At 39.4% G+C, this 20,835-nt stretch overlaps 1 protein-coding gene across 5 annotated transcripts in view; it reads right to left on the reverse strand.

Moving 5' to 3' along the window:
* LOC134344184 (synaptopodin-2-like) overlaps window positions 1-7,618 on the reverse strand; it is a 161,309-nt gene extending 153,691 nt beyond the window's left edge. For 4 of the 5 annotated variants that reach the window (XM_063043566.1, XM_063043565.1, XM_063043564.1 and 1 more), the window contains exon 1: window positions 7,419-7,618. In XM_063043566.1, coding sequence (XP_062899636.1) covers window positions 7,419-7,523 — 105 coding nt within the window. In that variant the 5' untranslated portion in view covers window positions 7,524-7,618. Of the gene's footprint in view, window positions 1-5,150; window positions 5,222-7,418 lie in introns of all 5 variants that reach the window. The other variant, XM_063043563.1, reaches the window with a different exon arrangement.
* Window positions 7,619-20,835: the final 13,217 nt, after the last annotated feature.

The following is a 20,835-nucleotide window of genomic DNA, read 5'->3' on the forward strand; positions in this document are numbered from 1 at the left end:
CCCCCTCCTTCTTAAACCCATTTATGAAGGATTTATCTCTGTCCACTGCCTTTTTGTTTTAGAATATCTCTGCTGGATTTCTTTACAACCTCCTATGTCCAAGCAGAACAACCTCAGCTTCCCTAGTTTACCCATGTGAATAAATTACTCAACTCCTGTGTTATTTTAATTGTTCATTTGCAACCACTCCAAAGCATTAGCATCATTTCTAAAATGTGGCCCTCGGAACTGGACTCTATTTGTGGCATAATCATACTTTAGGAAGGTTTATTATTGGACTATACAACTTTAGATCTAAAGCCCAGGATCCATGTGCTTTTAAAACTACTTGTTCCTACTCTGCCATGCTCAAAGTTCGACACACTGTAATCTTTGTGTATTTGTACCCCTTGAAGAATTGTTCCCTCTAATCTCATTAGGTGCAGGAGTAGGCCATTCGGCCCTTCCAGCCAGCACCGCCATTCACTGTGATCATGGCTGATCATCCACAGTCAGTACCCCGTTCCTGCCTTCTCCCCGTATCCCTTGACTCCGCTATTATTAAGAGCTCTATCTAACTCTTTCTTGAAAGCATCCAGAGAATTGGCCTCCACTGCCTTCTGAGGCAGAGCATTCCACAGATCCACAACTCTCTGGGTGAAAAAGATTTTCCTCAACTCCATTCTAAATGGCCTACCCCTTATTCTCAATTTGTGGCCTTTGGTTCTGGACTCCCCAACATCGGGAACATGTTTTCTGCCTCTAGCGTGTCCAATCCCTTAATAATCTTATAAGTTTCAATCAGATCCCCTCTCATCCTTCTAAATTCCAGTATATACAAGCCCAGTCGCTCCAATCTTTCAACATATGACAGTCTCACCATCCCGGGAACTAACCTCGTGAACCTCCTGCACTCCCTCAATAGCAAGAATGTCCTTCCTCAAATTTGGAGACCAAATCTGCACACAATACTCCAGGTGTGGTCTCACCAGGGCACCTGTACAACTGGAGAAGGACCTCTTTGCTCCTATACTCAACTCCCCTTGTTATGAAGGCCAATATGCCATTAGCTTTTTTCACTGCCTGCTGTACCTGCATGCTTACTTTCAGTGACTGATGAACAAGGACACCTAGATCTCGTTGTACTTCCCCTTTATCTAACTTGACACCATTCAGATAGTAATCTGCCTTCCTGTTCTTGCCACCAAAGTGAATAACCTCACATTTATCCACATTAAACTGCATCTGCCATGCATCTGGCCACTCACCCAACCTGTCCAAGTCATCCTGCATTATCTCAACATCCTCCTCACATTTCACACTGCCACTCAGCTTTGTGTCATCTGCAAATTTGCTAATGTTACTTTTAATCCCTTCATCTAAATCATTAATTTATATTGTAAATAGCTGAGGTCCCAGCACCAAGCCTTGCGGTACCCCACTAGTCACCACCTGCCGTTCTGAAAGGGACCCATTAATCCCTACTCTTTATTTCCAGTCTGCCAACCAATTTTCTATCCATGTCAATACCCTACCCCCAATACCATGTGCTCTAATTTTGCCCACTTATCTCCTATGTGGGACTTTATCAAAGGCTTTCTGAAAGTCCAGGTACACTACATCCACTGGCTCTCCCTTGTCCATTTTCATAGTTACATCCTCAAAAAATTCCAGAAGATTAGTCGAGCATGATTTCCCCTTCGTAAATCCATGCTGACTCGGACTGATTCTGTTACTGCTATCCAGATGTGTCGTAATTTCATCTTTTATAATTGACTCCAGCATCTTCCCCACCACTGGATTGGCTCTTCTCGTTTTACCTAGCGCAATGTAACATTTCACATTTCTCTGTGTTGATTCTCATCAGCTACCTATTAACCATTCTGTCTAGATCCCCTTGGTGAGAGACAAGTTAGACATTGAGTTAGACACAATTTTCCTTTAACAAATTAATACTGGCTTTTTTGTCAATCCACAGCTGTCCATATGAATGCTAATTCTGTGCCAGATTATTCTTTCTAGAAAAAGAAAGCTTATAACATAACTTTGTTAATGACGGCTGTTGATGTTTGGAAGACTATAACTCGAGCCTCTAAAATTCCCTCCCTTCTCCCCACAACATAGGATGTATTAGATTGGCACCAAATAATTTATCCATTTTACAAACGTAAGTACAGGTAGTTTTTCCAGTAATTCCTCTATCAGCTGCTAACTAAATCAGAATATCAAATAGATTTTCCTTTCCTGACTCTAGCAGCATCTTCTTCCTCATTCAGAACCTACCATCTCCATGGATAAACTTGTTATTGGTCTCCAGCCTTACTTCTAGCCCTTCAATGTTTTGCCTGTTTACATAGTTAAGGAATATTTTTGAATTCCCCTTATTATTTGCCGACAGCCTTTTCTAATCTCCCTCCTCCACCACCAGCCCCTACCCCCATTTGCCCCTCCCTTCCTTTGGCTTCTCTAAATTTTCCTTAAGCTCTATATTTCCTGTAATTTGCAGGGTTCTCGTTTATTAACCCGACATCCATCTCTTCTTCCTCTATCTGTTCTATTTGATTCTGCTCTATTTTACTTTATTTGAACATTTTTTATTATTCACAATTTTATTGTGTAAGCACACATATTTTTCTTTTGTTATTTCAGGTCATTGTAGGAGCAGGGCATCAGAATAAAAATCCTGAGGCCTCCTCACTACCTGGACCTCACTCTGCCTTGCTAGGTGCCTGTTGAATGTTAGGGTCAGCTCTTCATTTCTGCAAAGAATGTAGATGGGAACCAAAGGTGGCAAGTCTGATAAGCAGGATATTCCACAGCCTCCTCCAATAAATTGTTGCATCCATCAGGGAACTGGTTGAACTACGTGTTTTCTAAACAAAATCACTAAGAAAAGAAAAAAAATGCATTTATGTGCCTCTGAATAAGCCAATACAACTGTGATGCTTCCTGTTACATGATGAGACTAATCACAGCTTCAGAGCAGCAAGCTTGCTCACAGAAGCAGATCACTAAAAGCATTTTACATCAGATTAGCATAGATGCCTCATACATATAAAATAAAACATACATTTTATCTATCACAATAAGGACTAATGCTTTATGGTTACACAAAACACAGACATTAAGTGTCAGACTAAATGAAAAGCCAGGCAAGAGCCTTTGTTTTTTTTTGTAGAAGACTACGAAAGTTTTAACACTGCAGAGATTAAATTGAAGAAATTACTTCACCATTTGGTCAAATTAAACAATAGTTATTCTGTCTTGGAATACATTCTCTGCTAGCTCTTTCTCTCTCAAATCGCTCACTCATTTAATGACTCTTGAAATTCTGCTGAGATTATAGTGTCTACGTTTACAGAGTTGCTTTCTTTTAGCACTGATTCCTCTTAGATCCTTGTCACTGCCTTTTTTTCCCCATTGGATTAGCGTTTAATGCACACTTCTTGCATCTCTATACTGTACAAGCAATATGTGCCCTGATAATCAGGCTTGATTAAAAAAATAGCTGAAAATTTTACCCTGATAAAATGCAATTTTGAGCTTCATCTTCCTGTTCACTCTGCCTAAGAAGTTTATCAAAAAGGAGGAGAAAGAGAGCATCAGATATTTCTTTCCTTGGTGTGCTTCTGAAATTCTCTAGTGCTTTCTCAATGGTCTCTTTGACCTATAGCTGTAATAAATTTCAGCTTATTAACCTCAAAAAATGGTGTGCAGAAATATTCTCAACCTTTTGCATCCTTTCTTTCTCCTATCACACCAGTTTAATTAGTGGACATGTGCAGCGGAATCCCCCAAGCCCTTGAAGCAAGTAAACTTTGTTTCCTATGCTGGCTTGCTGAGATTTTTCTATGGGTATAAGAGATCTTCTGCATGTAGCTGGTGATAGTAGTTCAACTCGTGCTTTCTAGGGGTAGTGGTGGAAGCAGATATGATAATGACATTCAGGAGGTTGTTAGTTAGACATGAACAGGCAGGAAATACAGCATATCATGTACTGGCTGAAGGGATTTAGTTTAATTTGGCAATGTATTCAGTGCAGATATTGTGGGCCATGGGGCCTGTTCCTGTGCTGTACAGTTTTATGCTCTGAAAGTCAAGCCTGGATATAAAGAAAAGGGGCAATCCAATAATCTGTGAAGGCAAGACAAACAAAAACATCCCTTATATAATAAATAGTTGTGCCAAGCTATTTGTGTCTGTTGTCTAAGTGAAGACTGTAGACATCCTCGTAGGCCTGCAAATGGCACAAGAAGAGGTGGCCTTTCTTCTCGATTGCCATTCCCCTCTTTACTGCTTGATGATATATGTCACATGGAATTATAGTTCCTTGCTTATTTCTTTTTTTAATTTTATTTTTATTTGGATAAGGAATTCACAAATATCATGTACTTTTTTCACACATATAACCTTTTCCATTTTTTTTATATGTATAAAACTATAATTATTTATACATTCTTAAGTACACATTGAGATGATATAAAAGGAAATTAGACACTTAAATAGATAATTATGTACTGTGGTAATTCTAATCTATTAGGCTAAGTAATGGTATTAGTTGTTAAGAAAAATGGTAATAATAGTTTCCATATAATTTGCTTATTTCATGAACAGTTAGATTTGCATTACTCTATAATTTTCCTATGGTAGAATTTTCACAGAGCTCTTTCAATCTTTTGCAGTAGATACTCAGGAAAATCAGCAAAAGCCCTCTATGGTTTGTCAAAATGACAATGGCAAGTTAGCAAACATGATCACAGAGAGTACTTCCATAGGCATGGAGAATTAGTTTTAGTTCTTTATTCAGGTAATAATTCTTCTCAAAGATGATTGTCTACTAAATTTCTAATTACATCAAGCACACACTGATCATATTTTGGTTTTATTTTTATTCCTTGGCCATGAAAAAAAAGTAATGTTGCTTGGGGTGAGATTATTGTTCAAAGGAAATCTGAAATACTTTCATACTGGCCTCAGGATATTTAGCAATTCGTTGACGTTCTCTTTAACTAGACACGCTGGACATGCTAACGTGTGACATAGTGCGTATTTGTGGATCTTCCCTTGAACCCATCCAGAAGCAAGCAAAGGACACACCTGAGCATCAGCTCATAAAGGGATTGCTGGAGGCCATTGATGAAAAGAAAGATTTCGGGTTTAACTTGCCGTACTGGAGCAGAAGGAGCAGGTGCTCCTGCTCTTCTTGTTCTTCCGTCAATATTCCAAACAACTTCCTGAACTCCTTTAACGAAGAAATTAGGCATCAAAATTGGGCTCAGAGAACAGGCTTTGCCTGTGGATAGGTGACTGGTATTTGAAACTCATCAGAATTACTCAGGGGAGGCCCATTTTTGGTCTAGGCTCACACTTTTGATTTCTGGCAACACCTTGCCTAAAAAAAGCCAAAATAAATTTCTTCTTCCCCACCCCACCACCAAACACTGTGATTAGAAACCTCTTCTTAACAGAGGCAGGCAGATATTTTTAAATTAAGTATCAAATTTTCTACACTATGTATGAAAATACATGCATTAAGCTGTACTTTGCACAGCTCAATATTAATTAATTATTAGTTTTTAATCAATATGATGGAAGTTCTCTTTTTTATGCATTAATTATCATGGGAGATATTTCTCAAAAACTGTCAACAAATTCTCGGTAATAATTTTAAGCTGCCAGCCTTGTATGGGGTGGACAACTCCTTCATTCCTTATAAGGCCTACAAGAATTAGAGGCACTCTTACCAGATGCCAGCTTGACTGTTGAGAATTTTGAAATATTTCCTAGTGGATCTTGCTAACTACATTCTAATAACTGCGTTTACATGTGCCCAAAAAGCATAATTTACATTGTGAACTGCACAATCTGCTAATAATTGCAACACACACATTTCCAGCATCTGCATATTTTCTCTTGTTTGTTAATAACTGCAATAACTGTTCGTGTGTTAACCCTTGCAACTGAATCAATTTTTGAATATGCTCAACATGATTGAAAAATGTTTTCATGAGAAAGTATTTGTCAAAACAGTTGTTAGATTTGAGGATGCAAAGGTGTTAAGAGACACTTTCATCAAGGTAATGTATGGTGGGTAATTTTTAATCTAAGTATACCGCAGAGCTGTGCTCTGACTATATTCTAATAAATTTGGTATCTAATTTCTTTTTTTTTGCTTCCCTGATATACAGACTGATACAGTGAAGGCTTTTATGAATAGTCTTTTTTTTTGCTATGAAGTTATTTAACTGTTACATTAAAGGTTCAGGCTTGTTGCTAATTGGTTCATTGTTTGAAAATACATATTGATTCAAACACTGCACCTGCGGAACAAATCCACTAGGTGTCACACTTCTAGAACCGTTCTTTTCTCAGTCATACAGCTTTGTAACTGTCTTCAATGTTTTTTTATTACTAATCAAACCAGATTTCCTAAAAACAGTATTGATGACCTCTTCATCAACTTTATTAAATTAAAGTGTCTAATTATTTAATTATAAAAGAAGCGTTTTATAATTAATTTAATTCAAAACTGCAGAGTGAAACATGTAGAAAATAATTGCCCCGGATTTAAATCAAGCAAAGTTCCATTTCAGTGATTATACCTTTCAAATAATTGATTAGATATTTCAGTAACCCATACAATTTGCATTATTGAAATCATTGCAAGCACAGCAAAGCCAAGGCAGTTTGTAAAATTGTTAACTGTACAATACTATAAAATATGACTTATTAAGTAATATAGTAGAACTTGAGTCTGATCTGCAGGAAAAAAATATGCATTTTTAATCAGCTAAGCATTGCATTTTATGTTAAAATTAGTAATTCTGCTATCGCTTTTGAACACAGACGTAGTTGTTAAACAAATGTGTAAGTATGGGCTGATGAACATACAGTAAATTCTACTTTGATCCAAAGAATGCTGGTACTTTCCACTAAAGCTGAACAATGTGCTGTTCAGTAATGCTCTTCATGCTATTTAACTGGTCAGATTCAATCAAAAGCAGATCCGTGAAGTTGTCCAGTGAAAGGTTCAATACTCATTCACCTACAGCAAAAAAGAACAGCCCCGGGTTCAAATCTCTTTTAAAATCAAAGCAACAGGAAACTTATTTTAAGATTGTAGCTGATAACATTATTTTCATCTTCACCTTTTGAAGCAACCTTCTTTGATTGTTACACAGAATTCTTCCTGGAGAAAAAACTGACTTTATCAGGGTTCAGCTTTAAAGTGCAATCAATTGCTTTATCAGATGGATTTAGAAATTTATGCTTTATCCAAAATCAGATCGTAACCAAGTGCAGAATTATAGTTTGTGGCTACACTTGGATAAACGTTATAAACAAATCCAAAAGTAACTTTCATTAACTCGAGAATGTTACTCTGGAATAATCCTACCTTTACTGAATATTGTACATCTTGATTAAATGGTTCTGCTTACCTTTGAAACCTGCAAAGGCTGTTTGTGTTCTTTGCCACCTTGCAGTCTGAATCCCCAGGGTGGGCCACCATCAATTGTGACGCATACATAATCCCCTACACCCATGGAGGTGAATTCTTGTAAAATCTACTCTCAATAAATTGTAAACTACTAAAATGGAGCGTTGTCTGACTGGAACTGCTTTCTAGGTTGGAGACACAGCTCAGTATGTCTGATGAGGGGCAGTCACTCAACACAGTCACCAACCAGTTACAGCTCCACAGTTCAACATACGTCAGAAGCTGCAGCTCAGCCCCATCCAAGGAAAGTTAGGCAGAAAGCTGTGCACATACTAGACAGCCTGGGGCAGCCAGTGACCGGCTCAAGATAAACAAGAGGAGGAAATGTAAGGGGAAAAAGGGAGAGCAAGTTGCTATTTTCAAACATAAGACAGTCCTACCCACCCAAAAAGAAACACCTCCCACATCATGAAAAATACACACGAAGTAGTTCAATTCAAACCCTTTGGGAAAATATTCAGAAAGTAACATAATCAACAAAAAGTTGAGTAATTCGAAGATTTAGCAGAGCGGCAGAACAACCAAAAAATCCACGAATTGTGTATTCTTCTGCACTGCTATCAAATATTTGGCAATTTGAAATCCATTAATAATATCCCGACTGAGTGAAAAAATGTGTTAAGTTAAATCTTATCTGGACAACAATAAGGTTATATACTTCAGATGTAAAGGGTAGGGCAGTGTTTCTCCAATGCTAGATGCAGTGGATGCCGAAAGAGATTTGGGGGAGGGAGGGATTCCTGTACACAGATAAATTAAATATCATGGACGGTTACAGAAAGTAATCAAAAAGCCTAATGGAATATTGTCCTTCACACCCAGAGTACACTGTATATCCCCTACTGTACAGAATATATATACGGCATCTTTTATAACCTATACTATAAATGTCATAACAGAGGAACCTCTGGCAAGGTGAGATAGGTAGTAAGAGTTTGAGGTCTGCTTGTTCCTGTTAGAATGAAGGGCAAAGATGGTAGGATTAGGTAATCCTGGCTGACAAGAGATATTAAGGCAAGGCCAGGAGACTTCCTTGAGGTACACACGGCTGGGATACTTGGAGAGTATAAGGAATGCCGAAGTGTTCCCAAAAAGGGAATCAGAAGAGCTAAAGGGGGCATAAGATAGGGAAGATCAAGGAGAATGCGGAGGTTTTATAAAGATATTAAGAACACAGTACAGCTGATCTCCTCACCACCTTATCTCAAACGTGGAACACCTTCTTAGACAAAGGTGGAAAAGTGTGTGTCAAAGGAGCATTGATAAGGTCTAGCAAAATGGATGCTGTGTTAAGCTGAGATCCAAAAGAATATCTGGAAAGCTGCTTAGATGGCTGCAGAGCTACCTTCATGGACGGACCATCAAAGATGTTATCTCTGGTCAGGCCTCTGATTCTTCAAGCATCAATGCATCTGTACCACTGGGTTCAGTACTTGGGCCACTTCTGTTTTCCATCTTCATTGATGACTCGGTTGATGCACGCAGTAACGAGCTATACCTGTACGCTGATGACTCCACACTATTTGTACCAATTAGAGCAGGAGAGAGGAATACAGTGGCAGCAAGCCTGAATAGGGATCTTGACAGGATGAAAGCCTGGGCAGACGACTGGAATGTCATCTTTGAGCCTACTGAGTGCGAGGCGATGGTGATGTCTAGGAAGAGGAATCCAACTAACCATGTTCTGTATTTTGGGAACTGCAAGCTGGATTTAAAGAAGGAGCTAGTAATCTTTAGTGTTAATATTGACAGGAAGTTGGTGTGGGATAAACACCTTTCCACTAATTCAAACAAGGCTGGACAAAGGCTTGGAGCTCTGCAGAAAGTAACATCCAAACTAGACAAAGGGCAGAGCCACAGTTTACAAAGCCCAGGTACGAAGGATCATGGAGTATTCCTGCTTATCATGGATGAATGCCTCACAGCGTCCCCAGCCAGCTTGATTCCAATCAAAGAAAGGCTCCCAGGATTATAGGTGTAGATGAAGCCACAGCTCGTGAGAAGCTAGCCATCAGTAGTTTACACCACAGATGACAGGTTGCTGCAGCTGCTGTGTTATACAAAATGCACACCAGCCACAACCCTGCAGACCTTCGCACGATGCTGCCTTCATCTTATGAGAGACAGCACATCACACGATCACGTTTATCTATGCCTGCTCATGCTGTTTCTGTGCCTGCTGTGAGAACCTACACACTGGATAGAAGCTTCCTTCACTGTGCTGTCAGAATTTGGAACAGCCTTCCAGATGCTGTGGCTGGAAACATCTGTGACAATGGGGCCCAAGCCTTCAAGAGTCGGGTGCACAAACACCTATCATCTCTGGGAGGGAAGTCACGTGCTTCTTCATAAGCTATCATGAAGGGGACCAGGATGGCAATGTTTGGTTGTTGGTAGGTAGGGTTAACACCTGACTTTCAAGAGCACGTGAGTTATGTTCCAGCTGGACTTAGTCCTTAAACTGCTGGAGAACAGTGCAAAAAGAACAGGTGCTGTTGTCTCTCGGTAGGGATTAGTTTTTAGTTTCAAGTGCTCCTGCCACGTTTTGTCACCCTGCAACCTTATCCTTCAATCTCTTTGAATTATGGAGGACAGCACGTGTATAAATGTCTCTCTCCAGCAGACCTCATCATATTTATCATGGCTCCAGTATTTTCACTATTCTTTAATATTTCTTTATTGTACATATGATTTTTTTTATGTTCTATCGCTGAGCAGCAGTGAACGATCTGACTGGCCTATCAAAGTTCTCTTTGAGAACTAGTTCACTTGATCAGCATTTCTGATCTGGCTATTGTTCACGATTGCACTTAATAAAAAATACAAAATAGTAACTAGAGAGAGAATAAGGTCCCTCAAAGAGCAAAGATGGCATCTACATTTGGAGCTGCAAAAGATGGTTGAAGTCCTTCATGAGTATTTCTACTCTATTTTTAACATAGATGAATAATTGAATGAAGAAGAATGCATGAGTGCAGACTTAAGAATTTGGGAAAGTTAATGGAAGGTCGTGTGGATAGCCTGCACTACAGTAGAAAAGGTGTAAGATGTTTTAAAATGTATGAAGGTAGACAAATCTCTAGGGCCTGAACAGGTAGATCCAAAAACACAATGGGAGGCTAGAGAAAAAATTGCAGGAGCCATAGCTTAGATATTTGCATAAATGAGATGCCAGTAGACTGGAGGGTAGCAAATGCTTTTCCTTTATTTAATAAGGGCTGCTAAGAAAAACATGAATTATAGAGTAGTAGATTAGATTAGATTATGAGGACACACAGTCCTCTTTTATTGTCATTTAGTAATGCATGTATTAAGAAATGATACAACATTCCTCTGGTGTGATATCACAAAAAACACAGGACAGACCAAGACTGAAAAAACTAACAAAACCACATAATTATAACATATAGTTACAACAGTGCAACAATACCATAACTTGATGAAGAACAGTCCATGGCACAGTAAAAGAGTCCAAAGCTTCTTGAAAGTCCCACATCTCACACAGACAGGAGAAGGAAGAAAACACTTCCTGCCATGCCCAACTCTGGCAAGTGATCCTACCCTGACAGATTATATAATATTCAGCAGTTCATCTCACTTACTAGATGAGTAATGGCTTTTGGTTCATTCAGTATTCCATCTCTATCCGAATGCTTCGACCTCAGTCTCGGTTGCCAGCAACAGGCAAAGCAAAGGATTTTGAGGCCTTCCCTCCGGAAGATTCTCGATCGCGCAGTAACAACGGCAGCGAACCAGTGTTTCTGAAATTTCTCCAGATGTTCCTCTGTACTTTCACGTCTGTCTCCATTGTCCACGGCCCCTATTTAACAGATACGATATCATTTTCACCGGAGAGCTGCGCGCATACGGCGCACTGCTATCGCCTCCTCCCTCAGTAGTAAGTTTAACATCTGTGGTAGGTAAATTACTGGAGAGGATTCTGAGGGATAAGATATTGTATTATGGAAGGTTAACTTAATCACTGATTGAAAATTGTTCCAAAAGTTGCCTTTGCCATGCTGGTTAATGATGGCTTCCTTGAGGTACAGTATGTAGTCACCTTCCCATTGGTTAGCTCCTGTGCCCTACAGCATCAGTTTCTGGTCCCAGGCCATGTGCCGCGATATCTGCAACTGTCTTCTGGTTCTCTGGTGTACAAAAATGAAGGCACGTGTGCAAGTCTCTCTCTTTTTACTCCGAGCTCACTCCAGGCTGAGAGCTGTAGGCTGTGGTGGAGAAATCATTTGGAAGATGTGTTACGGTTAATAGGCGGAGGGGGCCATGTTTCAGGTGTCCACCTAGTTAAGTAGTTGTTTATTGCTTGTTTAATCTTGTTTTGCAACTTGGACAGATTTAACAAATGTATTGAACGCAGAGTGTTGTAGTTTCTATAGTTTGGGTTACTTGGATGAGTGCTTTTTTGACAAAACATGCGAGTGAAGTGTTTCATTGCTTGCTTGTGAATAAACAGTTACTGTACCCGCAATCAGTGTCTGCTGTTTCACTTCCCAAACCTGCGAATCTGCTTCCATACAACTGATATACATACATCTGGAAAGACGGTATTTGATGAGAGGTAATCAGCTCAGCTTTGTGCGTGGGAGATCATGTCTCATGAATATGATTGAATTTTGATGTGACCAAGAAAGTCAATAAGGACAGGCATAGTCGTCTTGGAATTCATAAAGGTTTTTGATAGGGCTCCACATGGTAGTCCAGTCTGAAAGGCTAGATTACATGGGATACAGGAAGAAGGGGCTAATTGGATACATAGTTGGCTTGAAGGTAGGAGGCAGAAGGTGATGATGGAAGATTATTCCTTGGACTGAAAGCCCATGATGAATTGTGTGGCTCAAGTTTCGAATTTGGGTCCCTTGTTGTTTGCCATCTATATCAATGATCTGGATAAGAATATACATACAAGCCATGGCTATTATGTTTGCAGATAACACTTCAATAGTTGGTATAGTGGACCGTGAAAATTATATTAAACTACAGAGGATTATGAGCAATTGAGTAAGTAGGCCAAGCAATGGCGAATATATGTGGTTTAATTCAGGCAAGTGCAAGGTGTTGCATTTTGGAAAGCAGAATCAAAGTAGGACTTTCACAGTGAATAGTAGGGTCATGGGAAGTGTTGTAGAACAGAGGTAGCTTGAAGTTCAGGTGTATGGTTCCCAGAAAGTGGAGTCACAGATAGACAGGTTGTTGGAGAAGGCTTTTGGCTAGCTTTCATTATTCAAAGCATTGGGAATAAAGTTGGGAGACCATGGTGCAATTGTATAGGATACTGGTGAGGATGCTTTTGGAATATTGTGTTTGATTTTAATCCTCTTACTATGAGAAAGCTGCTATTAAATTGGAAAGAGTGCAGAAACAAATTTATAGGAAAGTTGCCAGGATTTAAGTGACTGAATTGCAGGGAGAGGGTGGACAGGCTAGGACCTGTTTCTTTTGAACGTCGGAGACTGAGAGGTGATCTTTTAGAGATATATAAAATCATGAGTATAGATAGCGTCAGTGTACTCAATCTTTTTCCCAGAGTTGGGGAATCAAGAACCGCGGGCATTAGTTTAAGGTGAAAGAAAAAAGCTGTTATAGGAACTTGAGGAACAGTTTTTATAGAGAAGGCGGTATGTATTATACAGTGTGTGGAATAAGCTGCCAAGGAAGTGGTTGAGGTAGGTACACAACAACATTTTAAAGACACTTGGATATGTACATGGATATGAAAGGCTTTGAAGTTTATCACTAAATGCTGACAAGCGGGACTACCTTGGATATGCATCTTGGTTGGTATGGACTAGTTGAATCTAAGGTCTTGTTTCCATGCTATATGACAATGAATCTAAAGGGCATTTTATACATTTGAGACATACCAAAGGTATATACTACTCTTCATACCTTGTATATACAGGAATTCCATTGTAAAAAAAAATCTGTTTGGACCACCCCTGGAACCCACAGTGCAGAAAGGAGAGATTAAATTTATGTAGCATGGAATTGCAGGATAATTCTTGAACAGTAAAATTTAAATTATGGTAATAGAAACAATAGTCATATTTCCTGGAATCTAAATAGGTAGACAGAAGTTGAATAAGTTTTTAAGGCAACTGTCACAGTAGATGGACAGAAGTCATTTTTATTGCTTTTGGAGTCTTTGACCTGGATCTAAGATTTTGAAAGAGAACCAGGCTTTTAATGCTTGGAGAAGTGTTTCAGAGGTCTGTGACTTCTCTGAAAATTATTGATTCACTAAACACATAATCATAAAAATAATGCAAAATTGGTACAAGCCAGCTGTTATGAAAGCAACTAATTTAGAGCCATAATTTTGATGTACGAAGGATGGAATATTGAATGAACCAAAAGCCATTACTCATCTAATAAGTGAAATGAACTGCTGAATATTATATAATCTGTCAGGGTAGAATCACTTGCCAAACTGACTTAATCCCAAGATTTTAAAAAAATGTGGATAAGCACCAGAATTGGTAAATATACATACAGTATTCCTGGGGTATAAAATCGCTCAGCATGTGTTAATGGTGAAGGAGCAATGGAAAATTATTTGTAATTTGAGAGAATCCAAAACAGAGGAATGACATCAGAGGAACAGTGATCCTTAAAAGTGACACAGAAGATAACTGCTGGCAATGTAAAAAAAAATTACATCTGTTGAGAGGATAGAAATGAAAACAAAATTGGTTTCTGCTGCAAAATTAACTTCCCAGGAATGTTGGCATGGAAAGTTCAGTACTTGACCCTAAGATAAAGGAAGATGAATGTCCAACAGCATTCATAGGCTCAACCATATGTGCATACTGATGCAGTTCAAGCATGCAAAAAAAAAGAAAGTAACATCGTAATTACTTTAACTTTAATGAAGGCAAGAATCCCTAAAATGAAGCAGAAAAAAATAAGGGCCCTTGAAGCCAACACTATACATCTGTGGTACCCGAGGGGGCTTTGTGGTAGTCAATGAACTAAACAAAGAGTTGTAACAGGCATGGATAATGAAACCCTGATGATTACTGTTTTCTAATGGTTTGTCCTGTGTTTCTATGATATCTTTCTGGAGGAACATTGGATCATTTTTTAATGCATGCATTTCTAAATGACAATAAACGAGGACTGAGTGTCCTCATAATCTAATCTAATGCCTAACAATTCACAAATATTCTGGACAATAGATATCTAATAAAATTATAACAACATTTCTTAGTAATCAAGCAATATACTAGAGCAATGATCAGGGATTGTCTTTTCTGTCATGGTTAGTGTGATGCTATTACAGTTCGGGGCATTGGATTTCAGAGCTCAATTCTGTCATCATCTGTAATGGAGTTTGTACATCCTTCCCGTGAATCATGGGTTTCTTCCCAATGCTCCGGTTTCCTTCCACATTCCAAAGACAAAACAGTTAGTAGGTTAACTGGTCATTGTAAATTGTCCTGTGATTAGGCAGGGTTAAGTCAGTGGGTTGCTGTAGCGGCACCACTCAGAGGGCTAGAAGGACCTATTCCATGCTTTATCTCTAAATACAGTGCCTTGATAAAGTATTCAGTCCCCACAACTGTTTTCGTATTTTACTGTCTTCTATATATTCTAAATTTAAAATATATTGAAGAAGGATATTTTAGTAAATCTACAAAACATTGGGCACCATGTCAAGTCAAAAGAAAAAAATCCAAAACCTGTCAACCTTACTAAAACTTAACGACCAAAATTGTGAGGCTGAAAAAGTGTCCATGCCCTTTGTAATTACCATGCTAATTTTTCTCAGTAGCAATATATTTCCTTATTTGTTGATGTTTAATATTCATCAATATTTGATGATGTAGAAAAATGTAGGTCACCTGTTTTCACTGAATTTACAAGAATGAATACTCCCTTCTCGGTAAGGTCTAACTGTAAGGTAATTTTCAACAGACCAAACTAAAATGAAGACAAAAGAGCATTCAAAGCAAGTCAAAGAAATGATAATACAAGAGCACAGATCTGAAGAAGGGTATAAGACTGTCTTAAAGGCACTGAACATACCATGAAGCTCAGTGCAGTCCTTTGTGAAAAAGTGGAAAAAATATGAAACCACAGCCACAATTCAGGCCATCACTCTAAACTTAGTCGCTAGAGAAGAATGACACTTGTAGGAGAGGGTACTGTGATGCTAACAGTCACTCTAAGAGAGCTGCAGAAGCCAGTGGTTGCAAATGGAGATGAAGTTCATGGCTCCACAATCTCTAAGGTCTTGCACAAAGAAGATACTCATGGAAGAGTGGGACCGTAGAAGCTCTGGCTGATAAAAAAAACATATTCTTGCCTGTAAAGACTTTCCAAAGCATTATTTAGAAGATATTGTAAAGATGTGGAAGAGGTCTTGTGATTGGGTGAGACTAAAGTGGAATTTGTTGGCCTCAACACTAAGCAGTACATGTGGTATATATTGAATACTGTGCATCAGCCTGGTAACACCATCCCTACTAAATCAGAGTCAAAATCAGAATCAGGTTTAATATCACCGGCAAATGCAATACATAATAATACACAGAATAAACAGTGAATTAGAGTAAGTGCATATAAATATTAAATAGCTAAATTAAATAAGTAGTGCAAAAACAGAAATAAAAATATAGTAGGGTAGTGTTCATGGGTTCAATGTCCATGACAGAGGGAAAGAAGCTGTTTCTGAATTGTTGAGTGTGTGCCTTCGGGCTTCTGTTCCTTCTTCCTAATGACAGCAATGAGAACAGGGTGACAGGCGTCCTTAATGATGGATGCCACCTTTTTGAGGCATCGCTCTTTGAAGATGCCCTGGATACTACAGATGCTAGTGCCCATGATGGAGATGATTAAGTTTACAACTCTCTGCAACTTATTTCGATCCTTTGCAGGAGCCCTCCCATAGCAGATGGTGATGCAGCCTGTTAGCATGCTTTCCACGGTATATTTGTAGAAATTTGTGAATGTCTTCAGTGAGTTACAAAATCTCCTCAAACTCTGAGGAAATATACCTGCTGTTGTGCCTTCTTTGTAGCTGCATCGATACGTTGGGTCCAGGATAGATCCTCAGAGATGTTGACACCCAGGAACTTGAAATTGCTCAGCCTTTCCACGTCCGATCCCTCAATGAGGATTGGTGTTTGTTCCCTTATCTTACCCTCTCTGAAGTTCACAATCAGTTCTTTGGCCTTACTGACACTGGGTGCAAGGTTGTTGCTGCGACTCCACTCAACTAGCTGATATTTCTCGCTGCCGTACGCATTCTCATCACCATGTCAAAATCTGCCAACAATAGTTGTATCTTTCATAAACTTATAAATGGCACCTGAGCTGTGCGTAGCCACACAGTCATGGACGTATGGAGAGTAGAGCAGTGGGTTAAGCACACATCCCTGAGATGTGTTGATGCAGATTGTCAGCGAAGTGGAGATGTTATTTCTGATCCACACAGGTTGTGGTCTTCCATTTGCAGAGGGAGATACAGAGGCCCATGTTTTGGAGCTTTTCGATCAGAACTATAGGAAGATTGTTTTGAATGCTGAGCTGTAGTCAATATACACCATCCTGGCAGAATAGGGAATGGAAAAGGAGAGGGATAGGGGGTCCATATCCCTCTATTCCTTACCTGATTATACGTCAATCTAGATGTCTCATGAATATCCTATTGTATTTGCTTTTATACCTTTTCTGGCAGGAGTTCCAAGGCACATGCCACTGTGTGAAAAACATTCTCCTCTCACCCGTGCCCTGTAGCATTTGACCTCCCCATTCTCTGAAAAAAAGGATTCTGGCTATTTATCCTACTTATGCTTGTTTAATTTTAATATGCTTCCAATAGGTTGCTCTTACCCTCTGAAACTCCTGGGAAAACCTTCTAAGTTTTTCCATTCTTTTTTGAGATACATAATACACCTCAATTCTAGGAACATCCTGGTAAACCTCTTTTGCAGCTTCTCCAAAGTCTCCACATCCTTGCTATAGTGTGTCAACAAGAACTGCAAATAATACACCAAATGTGACCTAACTAAAGCTTTAAACAGCTACAACATCACTTCCAGACTTTTATACAATGCCCCAACCACTGAAGGCAAGCAGTCCACATACCTTCTTTACCACTCAGTCTACCTATGATCCCACTTTCACTGAGCTATGGACATGTATCCGAAGATCAATGCTTCTAAAGGTTCTGTTATATACTATACACCATTTTATAAACATATATTTGTTCCATATATTTTTCTTCTCTGTCAGGAGCAATTTTTTGAATATTTTGGGTTTTTGGGTCATAATTTTGGGTCTCAGATTTACCTCATAAATCCCTTGATCATAATTAGGTATAAGGATTGCAATTTAGAATTTATTTCATAATATCTTCCTAATCTCTGTTTCTGTAAGTGATAATAAATGTTTAATTTCTTTCTCTAATGGAATTGCCACAGTTTCTATGATATAATTAGCCTCTAGTATTAAATATTTAACTTCTGAGAATCATTTAAAACATTTACTTTTTGATTTCTGACTTCTGAACTTTAATAATCCAAAGTCAAGACCTTCACCTTCACAACTGCTGATCGGATTTTTGTGAATAGCCATGATGTATTAACTCTGCACAGGTGTCACAAGACTCTTTAAATCTCTGGTACTTCTAGCTTATCGGAATTTTAAAAGTATTTTAAATTAAACCTTTTAAGTCAAAATTACCTTATATTAGCCTTCAATAATATCCTTGTAATTTTATGCTACTATCAACATTGCTATGATACTGCAAATGTTTTACTAATTGGCAGACTGGCATGTGTCACATGATTGCAACATACACTCAATGACCACTTTATTGGGAACACAAAATACTCTCCAGATGCTGGGCTCAAAGCAACACTCACAACACACTGGAGGAACTCAGCAGGTCAGGCAGCATCCGTGGAAACGATCAGTCAATGTTTCGGACCGGAACTCTTCATCAGGACTGAAGAGGGAAGGGGCAGAGGCCCTATAAAGAAGGTGGGGGGAGGGTGGGAAGGAGAAGGCTGGTAGGTTCCAGGTGAAAAACCAGTAAGGGGAAAGATAAAGGGGTGGGGGAGGGGACGCCTGTCTCTACATCTCCTCTCTTGCCACCATTCAGGACCCCAAACAGTCCTTCCAGGTAAGGCAACACTTCACTTGTGAGTCTGTTGGGGTCATCTATTGCATCCGGTGCTCCCGGTGCAGCCTCCTCTACATTGGTGAAACCCAACGCAGATTGGGGGACTGCTTCGTCAAGCACCTCTGCTCCGTCCGCCACAACAGACAGGATCTCCCGGTTGCCACCCACTTCAACTCTGCTTCAGATATGTCTATACATGGCCTCCTCTACTGCCATGATGAGCTTGGAGGAGCGACACCTCATATACCGTCTAGGTGGTCTCCAGCCCCTTGGTGTGAACATAGAATTCTCCAACTTCCGGCAATTTCCTCCCCCTCCCTTGCTCTATCCCTATTTCACTCTGCCCCCCTCCCCCAGCTGCCTATCACCTCCCTCATGGTTCCGCCTCCTTCTACTACCCATTGTGTTTTCCCCTATTCCTTCTTCACCTTTCCTGCCTATCACCTCCCTGCTTCCCCTCCCCCACCCCTTTATCTTTCCCCTTACTGGTTTTTCATCTGGAACCTACCAGCCTTCTCCTTCCCACCCTCCCCCCACCTTCTTTATAGGGCCCCTGCCCCCTCCCTCTTCAGTCCTGATGAAGGGTTCTGGCCTGAATCATTTCCACGGATACTGCCCTACCTGCTGAGTTCCTTCAGCGTGTTGTGAGTGCCACTTTATTGGGTACCTCCTGTACCTAATAAAGTGGCCACAGTTTGTGTATGTCTGTGGCCTTCCGCTGCTGTAGCCCACCCACTTCAAAGTTGAATGTGTTGTGTGTTCACAGATGTTCTTCTGCACACCACCTTCGTAATGTGTGGTTATTTGAGTTACTATCGCCTTATGTCAGCTTGAACCACTTCTGATCTCTCTCATTAACAAGGCATTTTTGCCCACGGAAATACACTCACTAGATTTTTTTTGTTTTTTGTACCATTCTCTGTAAAGTCTAAGGACTGTTGTGTGTGAAAGTCCCAGGAGATCATCATTTTTTGAGTTACTCAAATCACTTCATCTTAACATCAGCAACTATGCCATGGTATAAGTCACTTAGATCACATTCTTCTCCATTCTGATTTTTTGGTCTGAACAACAACCGAAAATCTTGACCATGTCTGCATGCTTTTATGCATTGGGTTGCAGCCATATGATTAGATATTTGCATTAACAGGCAGGTGTACCTATTAAAGTGGCCATTGAATGTATAAAACATTAATTAATTTCATAAAGAGTTGATGCCTAAACACAGTTACCCATCGGACAGGTCATATACTGACCATTCTACACCAATATTCTTAAGTAATCCCCGATTTTTGATTTTAACTCCGAGAAGTAAAGTCCACATTAACTAGTTGTTATTGAGTTTCTTAACCAAATCACCTGAGAGATGATGGGAAAAGGTTTTGAACTTTTATAATCATGTGACAGGAGCCTACGGAAAGGACTCAGTGCAAAGTAAATGCTGCAGGAAAGGAATCTCATTTTGAGGTGGCCCGTGCTGGGAATGTTCTCGATTTTCTTCTGAGGCCCAGACAAGCACTGCTGATCCTCCTGAGAAAAGAGAAAACAAGTTTGATGCTGGTGATGATGACAGTACTGCTTTCCTGCACATCAAATTAACTAAATAATTTGGTTTTCTTTTGATGATTTCATGATGTAGATCATTTACAGATATGGGTAGAGAAGTGGCAAATTGAATTTAATCTAGGCAAGTCTGAAATATTGCACTTTGAGAAACCAGCTGAAAGGAGAAAGCATACAATTAATAGTATTAATTAATAATTAATAAATAATTAATAGTAGGTTCCTTAATAACATTGAGTTACAGACAGATCTGGGGTCCAGGTCCATAGTTCACTAAAAGTGGCTATGCAAGTGGATAAAATTGTAAAGAAGTCATGCTTGTCTTCATTAGTGGCATTGAGTAGAAGAGTAAGGAAGTCATGTTGCTGCCATATAAAACTTTAGTTAGACCACACTTGGGGTGCTGTGTGCAGTTCTGGTCATCCCATTATAGGAAGAATGTGAAGGCTGTGGAGAAGTTTTACCAGGATGCTGTCTGGATTTGAGGTTAGAAACTATAAGGAAAGGATGGACAAACTTCGGTTGTTCTCCCTAAAGTGTCAGGCTGAGGGGAATCCAATAGATTTTTTGTTAAATTATGAAATGTGTAGATAGAATGTTTTTCCTTTTATATATATGACGAACATCAGAGGATATGCTTTTAAGGTTA

The sequence above is a fragment of the Mobula hypostoma genome, chromosome 3 (assembly GCF_963921235.1).
Source record: "Mobula hypostoma chromosome 3, sMobHyp1.1, whole genome shotgun sequence".
Classification (NCBI taxonomy): domain Eukaryota; kingdom Metazoa; phylum Chordata; class Chondrichthyes; order Myliobatiformes; family Myliobatidae; genus Mobula; species Mobula hypostoma.